The sequence below is a fragment of the Oncorhynchus kisutch genome, linkage group LG4, assembly GCF_002021735.2.
Source record: "Oncorhynchus kisutch isolate 150728-3 linkage group LG4, Okis_V2, whole genome shotgun sequence".
Taxonomy (NCBI): domain Eukaryota; kingdom Metazoa; phylum Chordata; class Actinopteri; order Salmoniformes; family Salmonidae; genus Oncorhynchus; species Oncorhynchus kisutch.
Window position 1 is genome coordinate 10,909,135 of NC_034177.2, and position 21,581 is coordinate 10,930,715.

A 21,581-nucleotide genomic window follows, 5' to 3' on the forward strand; every position below is an offset into this window, starting at 1 on the left:
CTTGACCAGCACAAAAACATCCTGTGGAGTACTGCATTAGCATCGAATAGCCCCCGTGATATGCAACTTTTCAGGGAAGTTAGGAACCAATATACACAGGAAGTTGGGAAAGCTAAGGCTATCTTTTTCAAACTGAAATTTGCATCCTGTAGCAAACTCAAAAAAGTTCTGGGACACTGAAGTCCATGGAGAATAAGAGCACCTCCTCCCAGCTGCCCACTGCACTGAAAGGAAACACTGTCACTAGGAAACACTGTCACCAATGATAAATCATATAATAACTATAATTGAGAATTTCAATAAGCATTTCTCTACAGCTGACCATGCTTTCCACCTGGCAACCCCTACCCCGGTCAACTGCCCGGCACCCCCCACAGCAACTCGCCCAATGCAAGTAAAACTAAATGCATGCTGTTCAACCCATCGCTGCCCACACCTATCCACCCGTCCAGCATCACTACTCTGGACGGTTCTGACTTGGGATATGTGGACAACTACAAATACCAAGGTGTCTGGTTAGAATGTAAACGCTCCTTCCAGACTCACATTAAGCATCTCCAATCCAAAATTAAATCTAAAATCGGCTTCTTATTTCACAACAAAGCATCCTTCACTCATGCTGCCAAACATACCCTCGTAAAACTGACCATCCTACCGATCCTCGACTATGTAATTTACAAAATAGCCTCCAACACTCTACTGGCTGCAGTCTATCACAGTGCCATCCGTTTTGTCACCAAAGCCCCATATACTACCCACCATTGCGACCTGTACGCTCTCGTTGGCTGGCTCTCGCTTCATATTCGTCGCAAAACCCACTGGCTCCAGGTCATCTACAAGTCTCTGCTAGGTAAAGCCCCGCCTTATCTCAGCTCATTGGTCACCATAGCAGCACCCACCCGTAGCACGAGCTCCAGCAGGTATATCTCACTAGTCACCCCCAAAGCCAATTCCACTGGCCTCCTTTCCTTCCAGTTCTCTGCTGCCAATGACTGGAACGAACTGCAAAAATCACTGAAGCTGGAAACGCATATCTCCCTCACTAGCTTTAAGCACCAGCTGTCAGAGCAGCTCACAGATCACTGCACATAGCCCATCTGTAATATAACCCATCCAACTACCTCATCCCCATACTGTATTTATTTATCTTGCTCCTTTGCACCCCAGCATCTCTACGTGCACATTTCTCTGCACCTCAATCACTCGTGTTTAATTGGTATTAATATTGTAGTTACTTTGCCAACATGGCCTATTTATTGCCTTTACCTCCCTTATCTTACCTCATTTGCACACAGTGTATCTAGATTTTTTCTACTGTATTATTGATTCTGTTTGTTGTTTGTTTATTCCATGTGTAACTCTGTGTTGTTGTTTGTCTCGAACTGCTTTGCTTTATTCTTGGCCAGGTCACAGTTGTAAATGAGAACTTGTTCTCAACTAGCCTACCTGGTTAAATAATGAAATAAAAAATACAAATATAATAAAATAAACTGTAAATACAAAAGTATGTGGAGACCCCTTCAAATATACATGATCAAAAGTATGTGGACACCTACTCAAACATTTTCAAAATCATGGGCATTAATATGGATTTGGTCCTGCCTTTGCTGCTATCCACTCTTCTGGGAAGGCTTTCCACTTGATGTTGGAGTATTTCTTTGGGCACTTGCTTCCATTCAGCCACGAGCATTAGTGAGGTCTAGCACGGACGTTGGGCGAGTAGGCCTGGCTCGCAGTCGGCGTTCCAATTCATCCCAAGGTGTTCAGTGCGGTTGAGGTCAGGGCTCTGTGCAGGCCAGTCAAGTTCTACCACACTGATCTCGACAAACCATTTCTGTATGGACCTCGCTTTGTGCACGGGAGCATTGTCATGCTGAAACAGGAAAGGGCCTTCCTCAAACTGTTGCATAGAATCATCTAGAATGTCATTGTAGGCTTTACTGGAACTAAGACGCTTTGCCCGAATCATGAAAAACAGCCCCAGACCATTATTCCTCATCCACCAAACTTTACAGTTGGCACTATGCACTGGGGCAGGTCGCATTCTCCTGGCATCTGCCAAACCGAGATTCGTCTGTCAGACTGCCAGATGGTGAAGCGTGATTCATCACTCCAGAGAACGCATTTACCACTACTCCAGAGTCCAACGGCGGCCAGCTTTACACCCCATCTAGCCAACGCGCATGGTGATCTTAGGCTTGTGTGCAGCTGCCCATCCAAGAAAACCCATTCCATGAAGCTCCTGACAAACTGTTTGTATGCTGATGTTGCTTTCAGAGGCAGTTTGGAACTCTGTAATGAGTGTATTCAAATGTAAAATGTATTCAAATTATTATTCAAATCAAATTATTATTTCATCTACACACAATAACAATATCCCATGATAATGACAAAATGAAAATATGTTTTTTTTTTTTAAATGCATTAATAATTAAATACAGAAATCTCATTTACATAATTATTCACACCCCTGCGTCAATACTTTGTAGAAGAACCTTTGACAGCGATGACAGCTGAGTCTTTCTGGGTCTCTAAGAGCTTTCCACATCTGGATGGTGCAACATTCACTTGTTCTTTTCAAAATTCTTCAAGCTCTGTCAAATTGGTTGTTGAGCATTGCTAGACAACCATTTTCATGTCTTGCCCTAGATTTTCCGGCAGATTTAAGTCAAAACTGTAAATCGTCCACTCAGGAACATTCACCGTCTTCCTGGTAAGCAACTCCAGTGTAGATGTGGCCTTGAGTTGTAGGTTATTGTCCTGCTGAAAGGTGAATTCATCTCCCAGGATTTTGCCTGTGCTTGTCTATTCCGTTTCTATTTTTTCCTTTTTAATTCTCACTCCTCAGCGATGACAAGCATCCCCATAACATGATGCAGCCACCACTATGCTTGAAAATACGGAGAGTGATACTCAGTGTTGTGTACAGTTCTATTTGTCCCAAACATAATACTTTGTATTCAGGTCAAAAGTGGAATTGCTCGGACATATTGTTTTGCAGTATTACTTTGGTGCCTTGTTCCAAACAGGATGCATGTTTTGAAATGTGTATTCTGTACAGGCTTCCTTCTTTTCATGCTGTCATTTAGGTTAGTATTGTGGAGGAACTACAATGTTGTTAATCCATCCTCAGTTCTCCTATCACAGCCATTAAACTCTGTAACTGGTTTAAAGTCACCATTGTCCTCATGGTAAAATCCCTGAGCGGTTTCCTTCCTTTCCGGCAACTGAGTTAGGAAGGACGCCTGTAGCTTTGTTGTGACTGGGTGTATTGGTAATTAATAACTTCACCATGCTCAAAGGGATATTCAATGTCTGCTTTTAATATTTTTTACCCATCTACCAATAGGTGCCCTTCTTTGCAAGGCAATGGAAAACCTCCCTGGTCTTTGTGGTTAAATCTGTGTTTGAAGTTCACCGCTCGACTGAGGGACCTTACAGACAATTGTATGTTTTGGGTACAGGGATGATGTCGTCATTAAAAAAATGTTTTTGTTAAAAACAATATTATTGCACACAGAGTGAGTCCATGCAATATATTAGGTGACCTGTTAATAAGCCCATGTTTACTCCTGAACTTATTTAGGCTTGCCATAACAAAAGGGGTTGAATACTTGACTCAAAAGAAATGACAAAAATAATTCCTCTGACATTATGGGGTATTGTGTGTAGGCCAGTGACAAAACATCTACATTTAATCCATTTTTAAAACTTCCACAACATGTGGAAAAAGTCAAAGGGTTATGAATACTTTCTGAAGACAACATATGTTCAGATCTGTCACACGCTTATAGACGCTGCTGCTACTCTATTATTTATCCTGATTGCCTAGTCACTTTTACCCCCCTACATATTGCCTCAACTACCTCGTACCCCTGCACCGGTACTCCTTGTATATAGTCTCGTTGTTGTTGAATTGTGTTACAGTTTCCTTTTTTGAGAGATTCTTTTTCCTACTTTTTACCTCCGTATTGTTGGGAAAGGGTTCGCAAGTAAAGCATTTTAAAGTCTATACCTGTTAGATTAAATTAGATTTGAACTACCAGCTCTATTGGCATAGCATCAAATGGGATTTTGTAACGCTGACCAGGGCCGTATGTATCCAACGTGTCTGAATGAGTGCTGACTGACAATCAGTTTCGCCTTTCAGATCAAAATTAATAAGACTGAATGGAAAGGGGTGGACCTGATCCTAGATCAGCCATCCTATTCTGAGATGTTAGTTACATACTTAGACCGCTGCGCCACTAAGGCACTGCATCTCAGTGCAAGAGGCGTCAATGGAGTCTCTGGTTCGAATCCAGGCTTCATCACGTCTGGCTGTGATTGGGAGTCCCATAGGGCGGCACACAATTGGCCCAGTGTCATCTGGCTGTGATTGGGAGTCCCATAGGGCGGCGCACAATTGGCCCAGTGTCGTCTGGGTTTGGCCGGTGTAGGCAGTCATTGTAAATAAGAAATGTTCTTCGCTGACTTGCTTAGTTAAATACAATTTTTAAAAATTACAACTTTTTAATTAGATGTGCATATCTATGGCTGTGATATTAAAAATGGGGTGCTTGTGAATGAGTTACACGCTGACCAGACCGGACACGTCACGTGTGCATATCTATGGCTCTGATATTAAAAATGGGGTGCTTGTGAATGAGTTACACGCTGACCAGACCGGACACATCACGTGTGCATATCTATGGCTCTGATATTAAAAATGGGGTGCTTGTGAATGAGTTACACGCTGACCAGACCGGACACATCACGTGTGCATATCTATGGCTCAAAATAAATGTATGCACGATAGCGCACGCGCGCAGCCGGTTGGGGTTCCGTGTTAGAGTAGGGAGAATATGGGAAAGGGCATATAGAAATGTGTAAGCGACATTTGGAATTTGACCCTAAACTAACCTGCGACACAGCAGGGTTACCAAGTGAACCAAAGTCATGAAAACGTTTAATATCCCAAATCAATATCCTGTTGAATAAACTCCAAATGAATCACAGTACATCCGTGTTTTAATACGGTTGTTCACAGCTGCTCAACTCATCTCGGTTTTGCTGATCTACACAGCCAAGCCAGTTGATTTGCAACACATAGGCTTGTGGTGTTGCGTGTCAATGCAGTCTTCAAGATGTAGCTCAATCACACACACACACACACACACACACACACACACAGTAGTTTAACAGACAAGACTGGTCATATCATCTCTCCATTCTCTCCTGGTCTTGGTCGAGATTCCCCCCAAAAAACAACCATTTTAACTTTAAGATAATCGTTCGTCAATGGCCTACCAAGACAACCTTAGTGCTAAAAGAGGATCTTTAAGTCGTCTTTGGGAAACGTACCTGTCAAGGCTTTCTAAAAAAAGGTTTCAGATTCACAATGCAAGCGGATGGAAAACATCCATTGACATCAATATAATTGATTAGGCAATTTTAACTATTGCCAGTTGTCTTCATTCATAAAACACTTCCAATGCAACAATACTGTGGCACTGACATCTCCATCCTTCCGGAAGAGACACAAAAACAGCGAGAGTCATCTAATATCTGATAAATCTATAAAATTAAGTGAACAATGAACCCATAATGGACTCTCACTCTGCATAATAAATGGAGTCTATGCAATTTTAAGATGTTCATTTTCAGCAGTTTCTCTTACTCTCTGCAAACCACCGGGCAATGTTTACAGCATCTGACAACAGATTATTTGGGGGGGGGGGGTAATGACAGATGGCAGCAGAGTTGGAGGGGAATGGAGTTAATTTCACAGTGGCTGCACGGGGGGGGGGGGGGGGGGGGGGGGGGGGGGGACAGCTCCTTGCACACAGTTTAACATACTGTAATTACCCCCAAAGTGAAAATGATTGAATTTCCCCCCAAAAAAGGAGGGGGAAGAAGTGTGTGTACACTGTTTGAATGTTCTCCCCACTACACACACATTCACGGTTAAACAGAGTTGTGGGGTGCATCCAAGTGAGTAAATGTACTTTTAACGAGTGACAAGGGAAGATTACTTTTCCTCACAGGGGCATATGTAAGAGGGAAAGCCACACACACGCGCGCCCCGCACACACACGCGCACAGCTCTCACACCACGCGCACAGCTCTCACACCACGCGCACAGCTCTCACACCACGCGCACAGCTCTCACACCACGCGCACAGCTCTCACACCACGCGCACAGCTCTCACACCACGCGCACAGCTCTCACACCACGCGCACAGCTCTCACTCACACACACACGCGCACAGCTCACTCACACACACACACGCGCACAGCTCACTCACACACACACGCGCACAGCTCACTCACACACACACGCGCACAGCTCACTCACACACACACGCGCACAGCTCACTCACACACACACGCGCACAGCTCACTCACACACACACGCGCACAGCTCACTCACACACTCACACACACACACACACACACACACACACGCGCACAGCTCACACACACTCACACGCACAGCTCACACACTCACACGCACAGCTCACACACTCACACGCACAGCTCACACACTCGCACGCACAGCTCACACACGCGCACGCACAGCTCACACACGCGCACAGCTCACACACGCGCACAGCTCACTCACACACACACACACACGCGCACAGCGCACGCGCACAGCTCACACGCGCACAGCTCACACGCGCACAGCTCACACGCGCACAGCTCACACGCAGGCAGCTCACACACACACACAGCTCACACACACACACAGCTCACACACACACACAGCTCACACACACACACAGCTCACACACACACACACACAGCTCACACACAGCTCACGCCCGCACCGCGCGTACGCACAGACACAGCGCTCAAACACAACGCGCACACACTCGCCGAAACACACACAAATCCAAAGAGACCGACAAATAGGAAAAGAGGAGAATGGTGGGAGAGTGGAAGTGAAGACTCAGGTACACACAAACACTCATGCTGGTATTGATTGGTACACTCAGTCAGCGCAGGTACTACAGGCCACCCACTGAGTGAGAGGTTTAAAAGCAACGGGAGGGGAGAGACTAAATGAGAGGAAGAAATGAAAGATAGAACAGTTCCCTCTGAGCTGAACAGGTGCAGGGGACCGCCAAGGGAGTGAGGAGGAAGGGACAGAGCAAATCAAAAACAGAGAGAAAGCCAGAGGTCAAGAAAGGAGAGAGTGAGAGAGAGAGAGAAAAGGAAGGGAAGAAAGAGGTAGCCACCAGAGTGAGAGAAAGAGAAAAGCCTGCCTGTGTAGTAATGAGCACAGCAAGTGAGGCCTGGCTCAGTTCAGAGCCCCATGTTCTCATTCCATCATGAAAACCTCCCTCTACTTCCTACATTATAAATGGCCATTTCTACTTGTCAAATGACAGCACCAGCAATATAAGGATAGGATATCTTCAAATGAAAACTCTTGCTTTAGTAGGCTACTGTATCATAAGACAAGTATTTTCAAAATCAAGCCTGTTCTGGCTGGAGTCTTTTCTAGTTCTAATGGAGGGGAGAAAATACAAACTTGTTCCGGGGAAATGTGTTGTGTGTATGACTACAGTCATATTTGCAGACTTTTATCCTCCAATAAAACATAGCTTAAACCAAGGCTCTACTACAAACCGGTTTCTGGAGAGCTACCCTGCTGTAGGTTCTCACTCCTACCCTGTTCCTGAAGAGCTACCATCCTGTAGAGAACCTACAGGATGGTAGCTCTCCAGGAACAGGGTTGGAGAGAGAACCTACAGGAGGGTAGCTCTCCAGGAACAGGGTTGGAGAGAGAACCTACAGGATGGTAGCTCTCCAGGAACAGGGTTGGAGAGAGAACCTACAGGAGGGTAGCTCTCCAGGAACAGGGTTGGAGAGAGAACCTACAGGATGGTAGCTCTCTAGGAACAGGGTTGGAGTGAGAACCTACAGGAGGGTAGCTCTCCAGGAACAGGGTTGGAGTGAGAACCTACAGGAGGGTAGCTCTCCAGGAACAGGGTTGGAGTGAGAACCTACAGGTTAAAATAACAAGAGAAGATCAATCCTTGACTGATGGCGGAGTGGGTAATTAGTCACCCAGCGAGACCATGGAGAGATTGAAGGAGAGAGAGCGTGAGAGAGAGAGTGTGAGAGAGTGAGACACCAAGGTTGCCAGGTAAGATCACCACCGTTACTGATACTTTGACGAAGCGTCTCCCTCCATTAGCGTTCTGTCGATACCCTTATCTACCACCATTACCTTGCTGCCGTGCGACTCATTTAGCCAGGAGTGGCTGTTAGTTTAAGTCCCAAATGGCACCCCGTTCTCTATATAGGGCCCAAAGGGCTCTGGTCTAAAGTAGTGCACTATATAGGGAATAGGGTGCCATAGGGCATCTGGTCTAAAGTAGTGCACTATATAGGGAATCAGGTGCCATCTGGGATGAACCCCTTGTGTGAGATACCGAAAGGGCCTATGCAGTAGTGCTGCTTTTCCTATTCGCTTCCAAGTGAAATGGTTGAAGAAATTGATGGAGGTGTGTTGACAAATTGAGGCTCTTTATGTGATTCAGTGTTGGGAGAGCTATAAACGGTAAGAAAGACGGGGGGGGGGGGGGGGTCGTATTACAAGATGAATAAGAAAACAACGAGAGAGAGAGAGAGAGAGAGAGATGTTTGAAGAGCACTACTGCTACCTAGCGATGAGTTATGGGATGGTTGGCCCTGGACAATTTAAGATTGCTTGTAGGACACACTCATATTCACAGAAAATACACATAGGGGCGGGGCTGCGAGAGGAGAGGGGGAGAGAGGAGAGGAGGAGAGAGACGACAAGCAGCGAACACTATAAAAATGGACTACTCACGGCTGAGTGGCGTTTCAAAATAGTGCACACAATATGGATCTCGAGATATGGATATTGCCATTTGGATGTGAAGTGAATTAGATTACAGTTACACACACACACACTTACGTTTTTAAGTCATGTTTTTAAAATAAAATCGTAGTGGTAGATCTCAGTTTGCATTTTGACTCAGAAAGCGACCTTGACTCAAAAAAGGTTGGTGACCATCGGTCTAGACCGTCCTCCAGTGACCACCTGTTTAAGTACAGAAGTACATGGACAGTCTCCTTAACTCACTTTCAGCTTTATACATGTAGATGATAGATGCTAGGAGAAGCAGCTGCCGAAAGCCTGTCCAGATCCTGAAATCAAGGAGTGATTTCGGCTTGCCATGTAGATGCAATTTTTTATGTAGATGCAATTGCAGCAAAAAGCTGTCACATAAAATAGAGATAACCACAAGGAAATGTGTTGAAATCCCCCAAAACAAGTGCTAAATGACCTACAGAAGTCATTTCATGTATATTTTGAAGTGAGCAGAGATGCAGACAGTGAGAGACAGAGATGCAAAGAACTAAAAAGACAAATCTAGCCACTGACCAGGACTTGGGCTCTCCAAAGTGGAGGTAGTTGATACTGTAGAGATCCATGTCCTCTGTGTGCCAGGCGAAGGTGGTCTTCCACATGCCAAAGTACAGGTAGGGAGTGTTCACCCCCTCGATCACGATGCCACACTCCTGCTCCACCATGTCCAGCAGCGTGTTCAGGTGGCCGATGTTCCACTCACTAATCTCCTGGAAACACACAGACAGAGGAGGGGGTAGGGGGGGTGAATACGGTGACCCAATGAAAAAAAGCCATGCCTATAGACATGGAGTTAAACTGTTTGTTTGTCACAATTGTACTTCAGCTAGTCTTATACCAGTGAATAACATAGCTATACTACTATGAGGACTAAGATTGCCATTGATGTTCAAGGCCATGTAGTAATACATGTTCACCACCAGATGGTATCAAGGCCACATCACAAGAAGACATGATATTTCAGCTATTTTTAATTAAAACTTCTCAACAGGTGTTACTGTCGTGTACTTAGTACTAAGGAATTCCACACCATTTGTAACTACAGTGCATTCTAAAATTATTCAGACCACTTCCCTTTTTCCACATTTGGTTAAGTTACAGCCTTATTCTAAAATGGATTAAATACAAAATGTCCTCCATCTACACACATAATGACGAAGCGATAACAGGTTATAATTTTTTGCTAATTTAGTAAAAAAATTTAAACTGAAATACCTTGCTTCTATACATACGTACTCAGACCATTTGCTAAGAGACTCGAAATTGAGCTCAGCATCCTGTTTCCATTGATCGTCCTTGAGATGTTTCTACAACTTCATTAGAGTCCTACTGTGGTAAATTAAATTGATTGGAAATGATTTGGAAAGGCACACAGCTGTCTATATAAGGTCCCACAGTTGACAGTGCATGTCAGAGCAAAAACCAAGCAATGAGGTCGAAGGAATTGTCCATAGAGCTCTGAGACAGGATTGTGTCGAGCCACAGATCTGGGGAAGGGTACGAAAACATTTCTTCAGCATTGAAGGTCCCCAAGAACAGTGGCCTCCATCATTCTTAAATGGAAGAAGCTTAAAACCAGCAAGACTCTTCCTAGAGCTGGGTGCCCGGCCAAACTGAGCAATCAGGGGAGATGGGCCTGGGTCAGGGAGGTGACCAAGAACCCGATGGTCACTCTGACAGAGCTCGGAGAACCTTCCAGAAAGACAACCATCTCTGCAACATTCCACCAAGCAAGACTTTATAGTAGAGTGGAAGACACTCCTCAGTAGAAAGCACATGACAGCTTGTTAGAGTTTGCCAAAAGGCACCTAAAGGATTCTCAGACCATGAGAAACAAGATTCTTTGATCTGATGAAAGCAAGATTGAACTTTGTTGTGGGGATGTTTTACAGCGACAGGGAAGGGGAGACTAGTCAGGATTGAGGGAAAGATGAATGGAGCAGAGTACTGAGAGATCCAGCAGGGTAGCCTAGTGGTTAGAGTGTTGGACTAGTAACCGAAAGGTTGCAAGATCGAATCCCCGAGCTGACAAGGTACAAATGTGTCGTTCTGCCCCTGAACAAGGCAGTTCCAAGGCAATCATTGAAAATAAGACCGATGGCCGAGTTAAATAAAAGGTTAAATAAAAAAGTATTTAAAAAAAATCCTTGATGAAGACCTGCTCCAGAGGGCTCAGGACCTCAGACTGGGGCCGAGGTTCACCTTCCAACAGCACAATGACCCTAAGCACACAGCCAAGACAACGCAGAAGTGGCTTTGGGACAAGTCTCTGAATGTCCATGAGTCGCCCAGACTTGAACCTGATCGAACATCTCTGGAGAGACCTGAAAATAGCTGTGCAGCGACGCCAACCAGACAGAGCTTGAGAGGCTCTGCAGAGGAGTATGGGGAAAAACTCCACAAATACAGGTGTGACAAGTTTGTAGCGTCATACCCAAGAAGACCCGAGGCTGTAATCGCTGCCAAAAGGTGCTTCAACGGAGTAAAAAGGGTCTGAATACTTGCAAACATTTCAACAAAAAAAACTGTTTTTGCTTTGTCATTTTGGGGTTTGTTTGTAGATTGATGAGCGGGGGGAAGAAAAAAGAAAACTATTTAATCCATTTTATAATAAAATGTGTAAAAAGTTAAGGAGTCTGAATACTTTCTGAATGCACTGTATAGCGAAGCCAGGGTCGTGTTCAGATGGCGTGAAACAGAAGAAAACAGTAACAGGGAGGTAAGCACTATTTGAACTTGTCCCATAAGAAACACATTACTAATGTTCACAATCCATGTGCAGCCCTGCCAACCCTGTCCAACTTTTTAAGAGTACCAGACGCGTGCAGGAACTCGATTGGGTGTGTGTGTGTGTGTGTGTGTCCACCCCCCCCCCCCCCGCCACCAAGACGTTCATATTTCTTTTTGATTATACTTTGGTAGTGCTTTTTGTGACGTGGATCATAATTACAGGTACAGTCTATCAGGTTGCGTGATCCTCGTAATGTTAAGTGGAAAATACAACTAATGGATGCGAAATTAAATGTATATCACACTCGCACAAACACGACCAGTTATTTCTCATATTTGCATTTCATTTCTTTCACTAGCAAATGCGAGTGAACTGCTGCCATTTTAGAGCCCACTGAGCATTCATCTTATGTTCCCTAACATTAACTTGAAACAATTAGTGTTTACCTTTCCACAACACACGGAGTCGAAAAGGGATTTGTTCATGTGTTGACGTACAGCTGACAGTGGGCAAACTCAGCATCACAACAAACAAGAGGGGCAGACATGAGGTAGCTAGTCGAACAATTATATATTCATCTCCATGTCCGTTGATAAAAACTCTGTACATGTCTGTGTGTTGCAGCTCGAGAATTTTGATATTAGATTTACTTAGTGGATTTATTTTTTATGAAAAATATATGTATCAGCCCAATTTCATTTATGCGTACTTTTAACTCGGATCGTACATGGCCAGAGAATTGCGTATTTGGTACGCAAAATGCATGCATGTTCGCAGGTCTGCATGTCTAATAAGCAAGGCTTGTTCCTGGGCTGACTTACGGAGTCATAGATGGAGCCGCTGACGTCAGCCCCGTAGATTGGAGACACAAAGGTGAGGTTCTTCCAGTACTTCCTCTCCAGGTCGTCAAAGTCCTTGTGTCGGGGAGTACAGTACCTGGGAGTGGAGGGGAGAAAGGTCTATAGATCACCAGACAGATATTGAATGGGAAAGGCAGTGTGAAACAGGCGATGAAAAAGGCAACACAATAATATCAATGGAAAGGTTCACAATCGTACTGTGCCATTTGTAATGGTCTCAACTCTTCATAACTGTGGTAAACTAAATTGCTGTGATTGGGAAAGAAAACATTTTATATAAAACTTTTTTTTAAATACAAAAAAAATGTAAAAAAATTAACTGGGAGAATAAATTATTCTTTAGTTTTCACTGTGAAAAAAAACTGTCTCTGATCATAACAGTAATGTATCTTCCTCATTATTCAGAACGGGTCTCGATGGGTGTAGAATGTCTGGTAGCTGGGTGATGGGAGGTCCTACTTTCTGCTGTTGGCCAGTTGGCGGTACTCCCCCACAGTCATGGACTTCTTCTGGATGTTGTACTGGGTAAAGAGGCCTGACTGGCCAGTCACCACCTGCATGATGGGAGCAGGGATCGTCATCTCCTCAATGACGTCATATGACTTCCGTGGCTTCCAGCCCTTGGGGGGAATCACCTGCAAGAAGGGCAGGATGGAGGGAGGAAATGTGAAAGTAGGTGAGTGAGAGAGGATGTGAGGGGGCGAGAGTGAAAGAAAGGGAAAAGAGACAACCGTGACCAAGTGAGATGGAGAGGCAATAACAATACAAGGATGAATTATTAGTGTTTGGCAATTTAAACTGAACTGTCCTGATGCGTGTGTACCTTCGCCAGGCCTGCGCGGTGTGCTCCTTGAGTCTCCATGTAGGCAATGTATTTGGCAAAGTCCTTAAATTCCTCCATGGTGGGCCGGAATGTCATGATCTTACAACCTGGATTCATTACTGGGACCGGAGCTGAATCTGCAGCTAGTTCTGGGGCTGAATCTGCTGTTAGCTCAGGGGCTAATTCTGGGGCTGGAGCGGAATCTGCAGCTAGTTCTGGGGACATGTTTGGTGCAGGATCGTGGCCCATGTCTGGTGCAGGATCGTGGCCCATGTCTGGTGCAGGATCGTGGCCCATGTCTGGTGCAGGATCGTGGCCCATGTCTGGTGCTTCCAGCGACATGGTGGCAGGTAGAACTGGAAATAGAAAGGAATGACAGCGAATAAAAAAGCAATACATTATTTATTTTTTACCATTATTTAACTAGGCAAGTCAGTTAAGAACACATTTTTATTTACAATGACGGCCTACCCCGACGACACTGGGCCAATTGTGCGCCGCCCTATGAGACTCCCAATCACGGCCGGATGTGATACAGCCTGAATTCTAACCAGGGACTGTAGTGACGCCTCTAGCACTGCGATGCCGTGTCTAAGACTGCTGCGCCCCCCCGGGAGCCCAATAAGGCACCGACAGACCTGGGTTCATATGTATCTAGTCTCGAAAACCCCACCCTAGGTAACAGTGACTAGGGCACGGGTTGCCAAACGGCAAATGTTTCCGTTTATTACACATCAGCCTGACAGTACTTTCAAAAGCATTTCAAACTGAAGGAAGTGTGGTTTTTGAAATGCATCAGAAAAGTTGAGACGTTCAGGCAATAATTTTGTAGGATTTTCTAGGTGGGGAAATAATAAATCAGTAGCCATGTGTCCTTGGCGACAGATTTTCATGCGAATATTCTAAAAGCTGCATAAATAACATTTTTTTTTTTTATTACAAAATTAAACTAGATGCGTTTCCATCAAAATTGACTTGTTGCTGATAAAAGTTGTGTGATGACGTGGTGCAAAAAAAGAAAAAAAGATTTCCATCTCATTTTCAACTCTACTATAGGTTGTCACTAAACATGTTGCATTATTAATGTAATGGCGGCTGTTTAACGGGCTCATGACTAGGGCTGTCCCAGACAACAACAAAAAAGTATAGGTCGACCGAGAGCAATCGAAAGAACAGGTCGATATTTTAAAACGTGTATTTGACCATATATAGACAGACGCTATGTATTTAAATAAAATCAACTATACTGGGAAAATATATCAAACGCAACATGTAAAGTGTTAGTCCCATGTTACATGAGCTGAAATTAAAAAGATGACAGAAATGTTCCATACAAACAAAAAGCGTATTAATTTCTAATTCTGTGCACAAATGTGTTCACATCGCTGTTAGTGCGTATTTGCCAACAACCTAGCAGGTGTGGCATATCAAGATGCTGATTAAACAGCATGATCATTACACAGGTGTGACTTGTTCTGGGGACAATAAAAGGCCACTCTAAAATGAGCAGTATTGTTACAACACAATGCCACAGATATCTCAAGTTAAGGGAGTTTACAATTGGCATGCTGACTGCATGCATAACCACCAGAGCTGTTGCCAGAGAATGAGAATTTAATGTTAATTTATTTACCATGTTTTAGTGAATTTGGCAGTACATCCAACCGGCCTCACAACCGCAGACCACGTGTATGGAGTCGTGTGGGCAAGCGGTTTGCGGATGTCAACGTTGTGAACAGAGTGCCCTATGTTGGCGGTGGTGTTATGGTATACGCCGGCACAAGTTACGTGCAATGAACACAGTTGCATTTTATCTATGGCAATTTAAATGCACAGAGATACCGTGATGAGTTCCTGAGGCCCATTGTCGCGCCATTAATCCGCCCACATCACCTCATGTTTCAGCATGATAATGCACAGCCACATGTCGCAAGGATCTGTACACAATTCCTGGAAGACGAAAATGTACCAGTTATTCAATGGCCCGCATACACACCAGACATGTCGCCCATTGAGCATGTTCGGGATCTTTTCTATCGACGTGTACGCCAGCATATTCCAGTTCCTGACAATATCCAGCAACTTCGCACAGCCATTGAAGGAGTGGGACAACATTCAACAGGCCACAATCAACTGACTGATCAACTCTATGCAAATGAGATGTGTACGGCTGCATGAGGCAAAAGCTGTCTGTGACAAGCAGGTGCATATCTGTATTCCCAGGCAAGTGAAATACATAGAATAGGGCCTAATGATTTTTTTGGGGCAAATGACTGGATTTCTTTATGTACTAAGTCAGTAAAATCTTTGAAATTGTTGCGTTTATATTTTTGTTCAGTATGAATGCAGTAAACTTGTGCAACACGTTAGGACAAAACTGATCGCGTTCTTCATTTCACTTGTCACATTATGAAGCTTACCGTAGTTCTCCAGAACGGTTGAGCCAGTCACGTGTTTGTTTACAAATAGCACAAAGGGACACCGCGGGAGCAGAGTCCAGCTGTGTATTGACTTGGGTCGCGTTTTATATTGAAAGTCAACTGTTTTTTTGCTTCAATAAAAATAATTCAGGGACGTGCAACTATAGTTTTCCTTCATATAAAGCACAGTGCAAAACAATAAGTAGAAAATAGCTTCATTTTCATCAGGTAACAGAAGTGCAGCGCTATATGGTTGGAAGCCACACGAGTAAATAAGCTTAATGTTTTTGAATGGCCATCATATTGCTCATGTTTATCATAGAAATAATGTAGCAGGTTACATTTCCTAAAGTTTTTTTTTTTTTTTAAGGTAGTCTTTAATTTTACCAGAGAAAAGTAGGCTGGCTACACCAAGAAAAGTACAAGAGAAAAGTAGCTCCACTTCCTTCAGTCAGAGCGTTGTCTGCTGACAGAATGCCTGTTTGTGAATTTGCATCTGAGTGGAGAAATGCAACTGAAGCATGAAATTATTCTGATGACGAGCAGAAATGACAAGCATCTTAGAGCTGCGCTTCCAAACGCAGCAAGTTATTTATTATGCATTTTATTTTTATTGCGTGAAAAACATTTCTGCATTAACGCGACCCTTAAGTTTAACTTGATAGTTATCTAAGAAACTGACTGAAATAATGTGACGGGTATCATAGTGTTCGCTTTCTGAGGTGTTTGCGAAATTAATGCCCGTTGGATGAGTTGTATACATCTGCCACTGCTTGATTTCCTTGCGTGTATTTCCTCTATTCTAGCAGAGTGACGGAAAAGCAGCCAACAAGTGCTGATTATATGTGGGAACTCCTTCAAGACGCCCTAGCGACTCCACACAGGCACCGCGATTACACATGCTGCTTCAGAGACAGTACAGTTCTTCCTTCAGACAAGCATGCGACAAAACTTTGTTCATTTGCACAATGTCTCGTTCACATTTGCTCGTTTAAGCTCATTAGCATTTTTAGCTAGCAGCCTCCGTGAATATTCGATATTACGTATGCTAATTTTATTAGCATTCTGGTAGACACCCAATAGACGTGTTAGCTGTTTTTGCGACCCTTGTGTAAATAAACCTGTAATAACGTAAATCCAGAGATGAGAAGGACGGTATGACAAATTCTGTTTCCCGCCGGGCCCTAATCAGTAGGTTATTAAACAAAGACTCAAACTGGCAACAGGAGCAGGATCTGTCTTATTACTGTAGATATACTGTACCAGTCAAAATATTGGACACCTAATCATTCAAGGGTTTTCCTTTTTTTTCTTCTTTTTTTTTCTACATTGTAGAATAAGACATCAAACTATGAAATAACACATATGGAATCATGTAGTAACCAAAAGTGTTAAATCAAAATATATTTTTGATTTTAGATTCTTCAAAGTAGCCACACTTTGCCTTGACGACAGCTTATCACACTCTTGGCATGCTCTCAACCAGCTTCACCTGGAAAGCTTTTCCAACTGTCTTGAAGGAGTTCCCACACATAATGAGCACTTGTTGGCTGCTTTTCCTTCACTGCATTCCAAACAATTTCAATTGGGTTGAGGTCAGGTGATTGTGGAGGCCAGGTCATCTGATGCAGCACTCCATCACTATCCTTCTTGGTCAAATAGCCCTTACACAGCCTGGAGGCGTGTTGGGTTATTGTCCCGTTGAAAAAAAATGGTCCCACTAAGTGCAAACCAGATGGGATGGCATATCGCTGCAGAATGCTGTGGTAGTCATGCTGGTTAACTGTGCTTTGAATTCTAAATAAGTCGGCAACAATGTCACCAGCAAAGCACCCCCACATCACACCACCTCCATGCTTCACGGTGGTGACTACACATGCAGAGATCATCCGTTCACCTACTCTGCGTCTCAAAGACACGGCGGTTGGAACCAAAAAAAGATTTCCACGGGTCTAATGTCCATTGCTTGTGTTTCTTGGCCCAAGCAAGTCTCTCCTGCTTATTGGTGTCCTTTGGTAGTGGCTTCTATGCAGCAATTTGACCATGAAGGCCTGCTTCACTCAGTCTACTCTGAACAGTTGATGTTGAGATGTGTCTGTTACTTAAACTATGAAGCATTTATATGGACTGCAATTTAACTGTGCAATTTCTGAAGCTGGTAACTAATGAACTTATCCTCTGCAGGAGAGGTAACTCTGGGACTTCCTTTCCTGTGGTGGTCCTCGTGAGAGCCAGTTTCATCATAGTGCTTGATGGTTTTTGCGACTGCACTTAAAGCTCTTATAAACTTAAAGTAATTATGGACTGTTGTTTCTCTGTTTATTTGAGCTGTTCTTGCCATAATGGACTTGGGTCTTTTACCAAATAGGGCTATCTTCTGTATACCCCCCTACCTTGTCACAACACAACTGATTGGCTCAAATGCATTAAGGAAAGAAATTCCACAAATGTACTTTTAACAAGGCACATCTGTTAATCGAAATGCATTCCAAGTGACTTTGAGATATCAGCTGATGTACGAAGGGCTATATAAATAAATTTGATTTGATTTGACTACCTCATGATCTGGTTGAGAGAATGCCAAACGTGTGCAAAGCTGGCAAAGGGTGGCTACTTTGAAGAATCTAAAATATATTTCAATTTGATTCCATGTGTTATTTCATAGTTTTGGTGTCTTCACTATTATTTTACAATGTAAAAAAAATAGTAAAAACCCTGGAATGAGTAAGTGTGTCCAAACTTTTGACTGGTACTAATATAATACCCAACGTTATTAGAAAAACATTTAAAATCCAATATCAAAAACACTGGTCTATCCTGTCAGTTCTTCACACACTGATTTTATTGCCTACATTTTAGCATTTCAATTCTTAACTTATTTTACTTATTGTTTCACCTCTCCAAGGGTCTTTAAACTGAGTAATACATGTGTTCTTAAATTCACTCTTTTATACACTTTTCTGAGTGATACATAAAACTATGGCAGGACACACGTAGACAGTATACAGCTGGCTTTGTCAAAAACAAAGACAGGGGAACTTAGCCAATATCTGACTAGCTAGCCAACTAGCTACACAAACTGAAACTAGCAATTGTATTAGTACACTGATAAAACTGGTACATTGATCCCACTAGCTATTCACCATGCATTTTACCGTGTGGCTAAGTTGGTAGAGCATGGCACCTGTAACGCCAGGGGTGTGGGTTCGATTCCCATTGGGGACCAGTACCAACAAATAGGAAAATGTATGCACTCACTACTGTAAATCACTCTGGATAAGAGTGTCTGCTAAATTACTCAACTGTAAACTCACAGGAATAACGCTCAAAGTATTTGTAGCATTTCTAGCAAGTATTTCAAGGTAATGTTAGCAAGCACAAAGTGATTTTCGGCGCAGGTTAGAACAGCATTTTCGCTAACCATTTCCCCAACCTTAACCTCAGTATCCTAACCTGCTGCGTAAATTTTCCAAACCTGTTACGAAAAAGTAACTTAGGTAACGAAGTGTTTCGCAGCTAAACTGCTGACCGTCGTGACACAGGCAGCTAGCAAGCAAACTCAATATTCAGAATTAACAGTAGCTACTAAGCTAGGAAAATAGTGCATGCTATGGATCGATCAAAAAACGACTGTGTAACGTTAGTGTCACTTATGTCAGCACTGCATGCTAGCTATATGGGTGTCCGATGTATGCAATTAAAACTAGTTAAGTTAGCCCGCGTCTAGAAACGTCAGGAAATGTTATGTAGTTAACGTAGCTAGTTAATAATAGTTGTAAGCGAACACCAATTTCAACTGTCGAGAATGGCCGTTTTGGGAGTTTTGACAGCCAGTCCTCCGCTCGCAGGCTGCCTTCCCCCACTCCATCCATACAAGTCAACAAAACAGGCACCGTCGCTGGCTAACTAGCTAGCTACAACTGTTTAGATCACATCGGAAATAACACGTATCTAGGTGCATTTGAGCCCCCCAAAAATAAGCAAATCATTCAACATTACCTCCTGCAGCAAAATATGTTCCTTGTCTTTATTTTACTCAATCGATGTTTCACGTTTTATAAAATCCACACACGATCGATTATCTTTTAGAGCTTTAGCTAGCTGGTTGCATACAGGAGAGCTAGGCCTCACGCCTCCTTCACGACGTTTCAGCTCAGTGATTGGCCAGATTAGGTTTGTAGGCGTTCACTGGATGCGTTCTGTGGATTTGTTTGGATGACCTCGTTGATAGATTGCTATATGAACCAATAAGGCAGAACGAACTGGGCAGCACATTTTCCGGTTGTGAAAAGGGTTAACCTCCAGGAAGCGTCATTTTACGATATCAAAACGAAAATGGTTCCAAGATGGGTCGTCCCTAGTTACCCCAGCCACAAAGTCATTAACCCCGCCTCTTTCTACAATCTATTTTCCTAATATCGGATTTCAAACCTAATCTTAACCCTAAACTTGAACACAATGCCAACCGTATGACTAACGCTTAAAATAGAAAACCAACAAGCAAATTGTTTTCATATTTTTACGAAAGCAAACTGACTTTGTGTCTGTGGTAACTAGTGGAAACAACCAAAATGGGAACTTGTACTACAGAAGTCCTCGGAAATGTTTTTTATTTTAAGGAATGTTCTGTTGATCCAAATGTGGCCATGTTCTTAGAAACAGTGTAGTATACTTTGCAACAAAGAAATACGTGTAAATGTTCTTATAACCAAAACCAATAACATGGATTTCAGGCAATGCTTGCTCAAAAAAATGTAACATGAGGCCGTATATTAAATATGATTTCCAGTGTGGTGGCACCGGTTAGTTGAGGCAATATGTACATAGCTAAGAGTAGCAGCCGTGTAAAAACGGGAGGGGGGGGGGGCAGTGCAAATAGTCTGGGTAGCCGTTTGATTAGACAGGAGTTTTATGGCTTGGGGGTACAAGCTGTTTAGAAGCTTACCGTGCAGTAGCAGAGAGAACAGTCTATGACTAGGGTGGCTGGAGTCGATTTAAGTGTTTCAAATGCAGTTCTAAAATGGACATACATAAATATCTGCACATTTTATTCTTACAAGACTGGTCATAAAACTGACACCTAGGACAAAAAGGCACCATTACATCCTTTGTTAACGAAAAAGTAACATTTCAAATTTGCATTTTTATTTTATAAAAAAGTTTATTGGAAAATTCTGCACTTGGTAAAAACATGTGCAAGCAAGTAACTTCTAATACTACATATCAAAAAACAATTCTAAAAATATACAATTTTAGAAAATATACATTTCCAGTTTATGCAAATTGTAAATTTGAGGTATTGCTAACATCTGCAGCCACTGGCATTCATTTTGCAATACTGGAAAAGAACAAGCAGAAACATAAAACTGAGCAAAATTTCAATTCTGGGTCTTAAATATTTCCTGTTGAACCACCAGAGAAAAGTTTAACAGAGCTAGGTGTTTTACGTGTTCTATAGCCCTGCCTTGAATCAAAAGCATTTTGTGGGACACCTAAACAGAAATTGTGCACAACAGTAAAGGTTACACATGACATCTTTGGGCTTGTTCAGAAACAGTGTGCTTCGACAGCAGTTAAAGGATTAAGGTGATGTACATTTGACAATTAAAAAGGAATAATTATGACAATAAATTGGAACAAAAGTCAATTATTGTATAGATTAGTGAAAGGTATAGATTCCCCTCAAATTGAAATCAAATGTTCACTAACTCCATCAGATTACACATGGGAAAATAAATGTTTTAAAAAACTTTTGTAAAAAAAAAAAAAAAAAAAAAAAAGAGTACACACACAAAACAACGAGTACATTTGTTACTGAAATGACCCTCACATCCATCATGACAAGTCATTTCTATAA

General features: G+C 42.9%; 1 protein-coding gene across 5 annotated transcripts in view; it reads right to left on the minus strand.

Moving 5' to 3' along the window:
- Positions 1-19,868, minus strand: part of LOC109888510 (lysine-specific demethylase 4B) — a 91,866-nt gene extending 71,998 nt beyond the window's left edge. For 2 of the 5 annotated variants that reach the window (XM_031822417.1, XM_031822416.1), the window contains exons 1-5: positions 19,724-19,868; positions 13,305-13,660; positions 12,941-13,116; positions 12,443-12,557; positions 9,407-9,600 (exon numbers count right to left, since the gene is read on the minus strand). In XM_031822417.1, the coding sequence (XP_031678277.1) occupies positions 9,407-9,600; positions 12,443-12,557; positions 12,941-13,116; positions 13,305-13,646 (827 nt within the window). In that variant the 5' untranslated portion in view covers positions 13,647-13,660; positions 19,724-19,868. Of the gene's footprint in view, positions 1-9,406; positions 9,601-12,442; positions 12,558-12,940; positions 13,117-13,304; positions 13,661-15,300; positions 15,481-19,723 lie in introns of those variants that run through there. The other 3 variants (XM_031822415.1, XM_031822418.1, XM_031822414.1) reach the window with 3 other exon arrangements.
- Between the last annotated feature and the right edge of the window lie 1,713 nt (positions 19,869-21,581).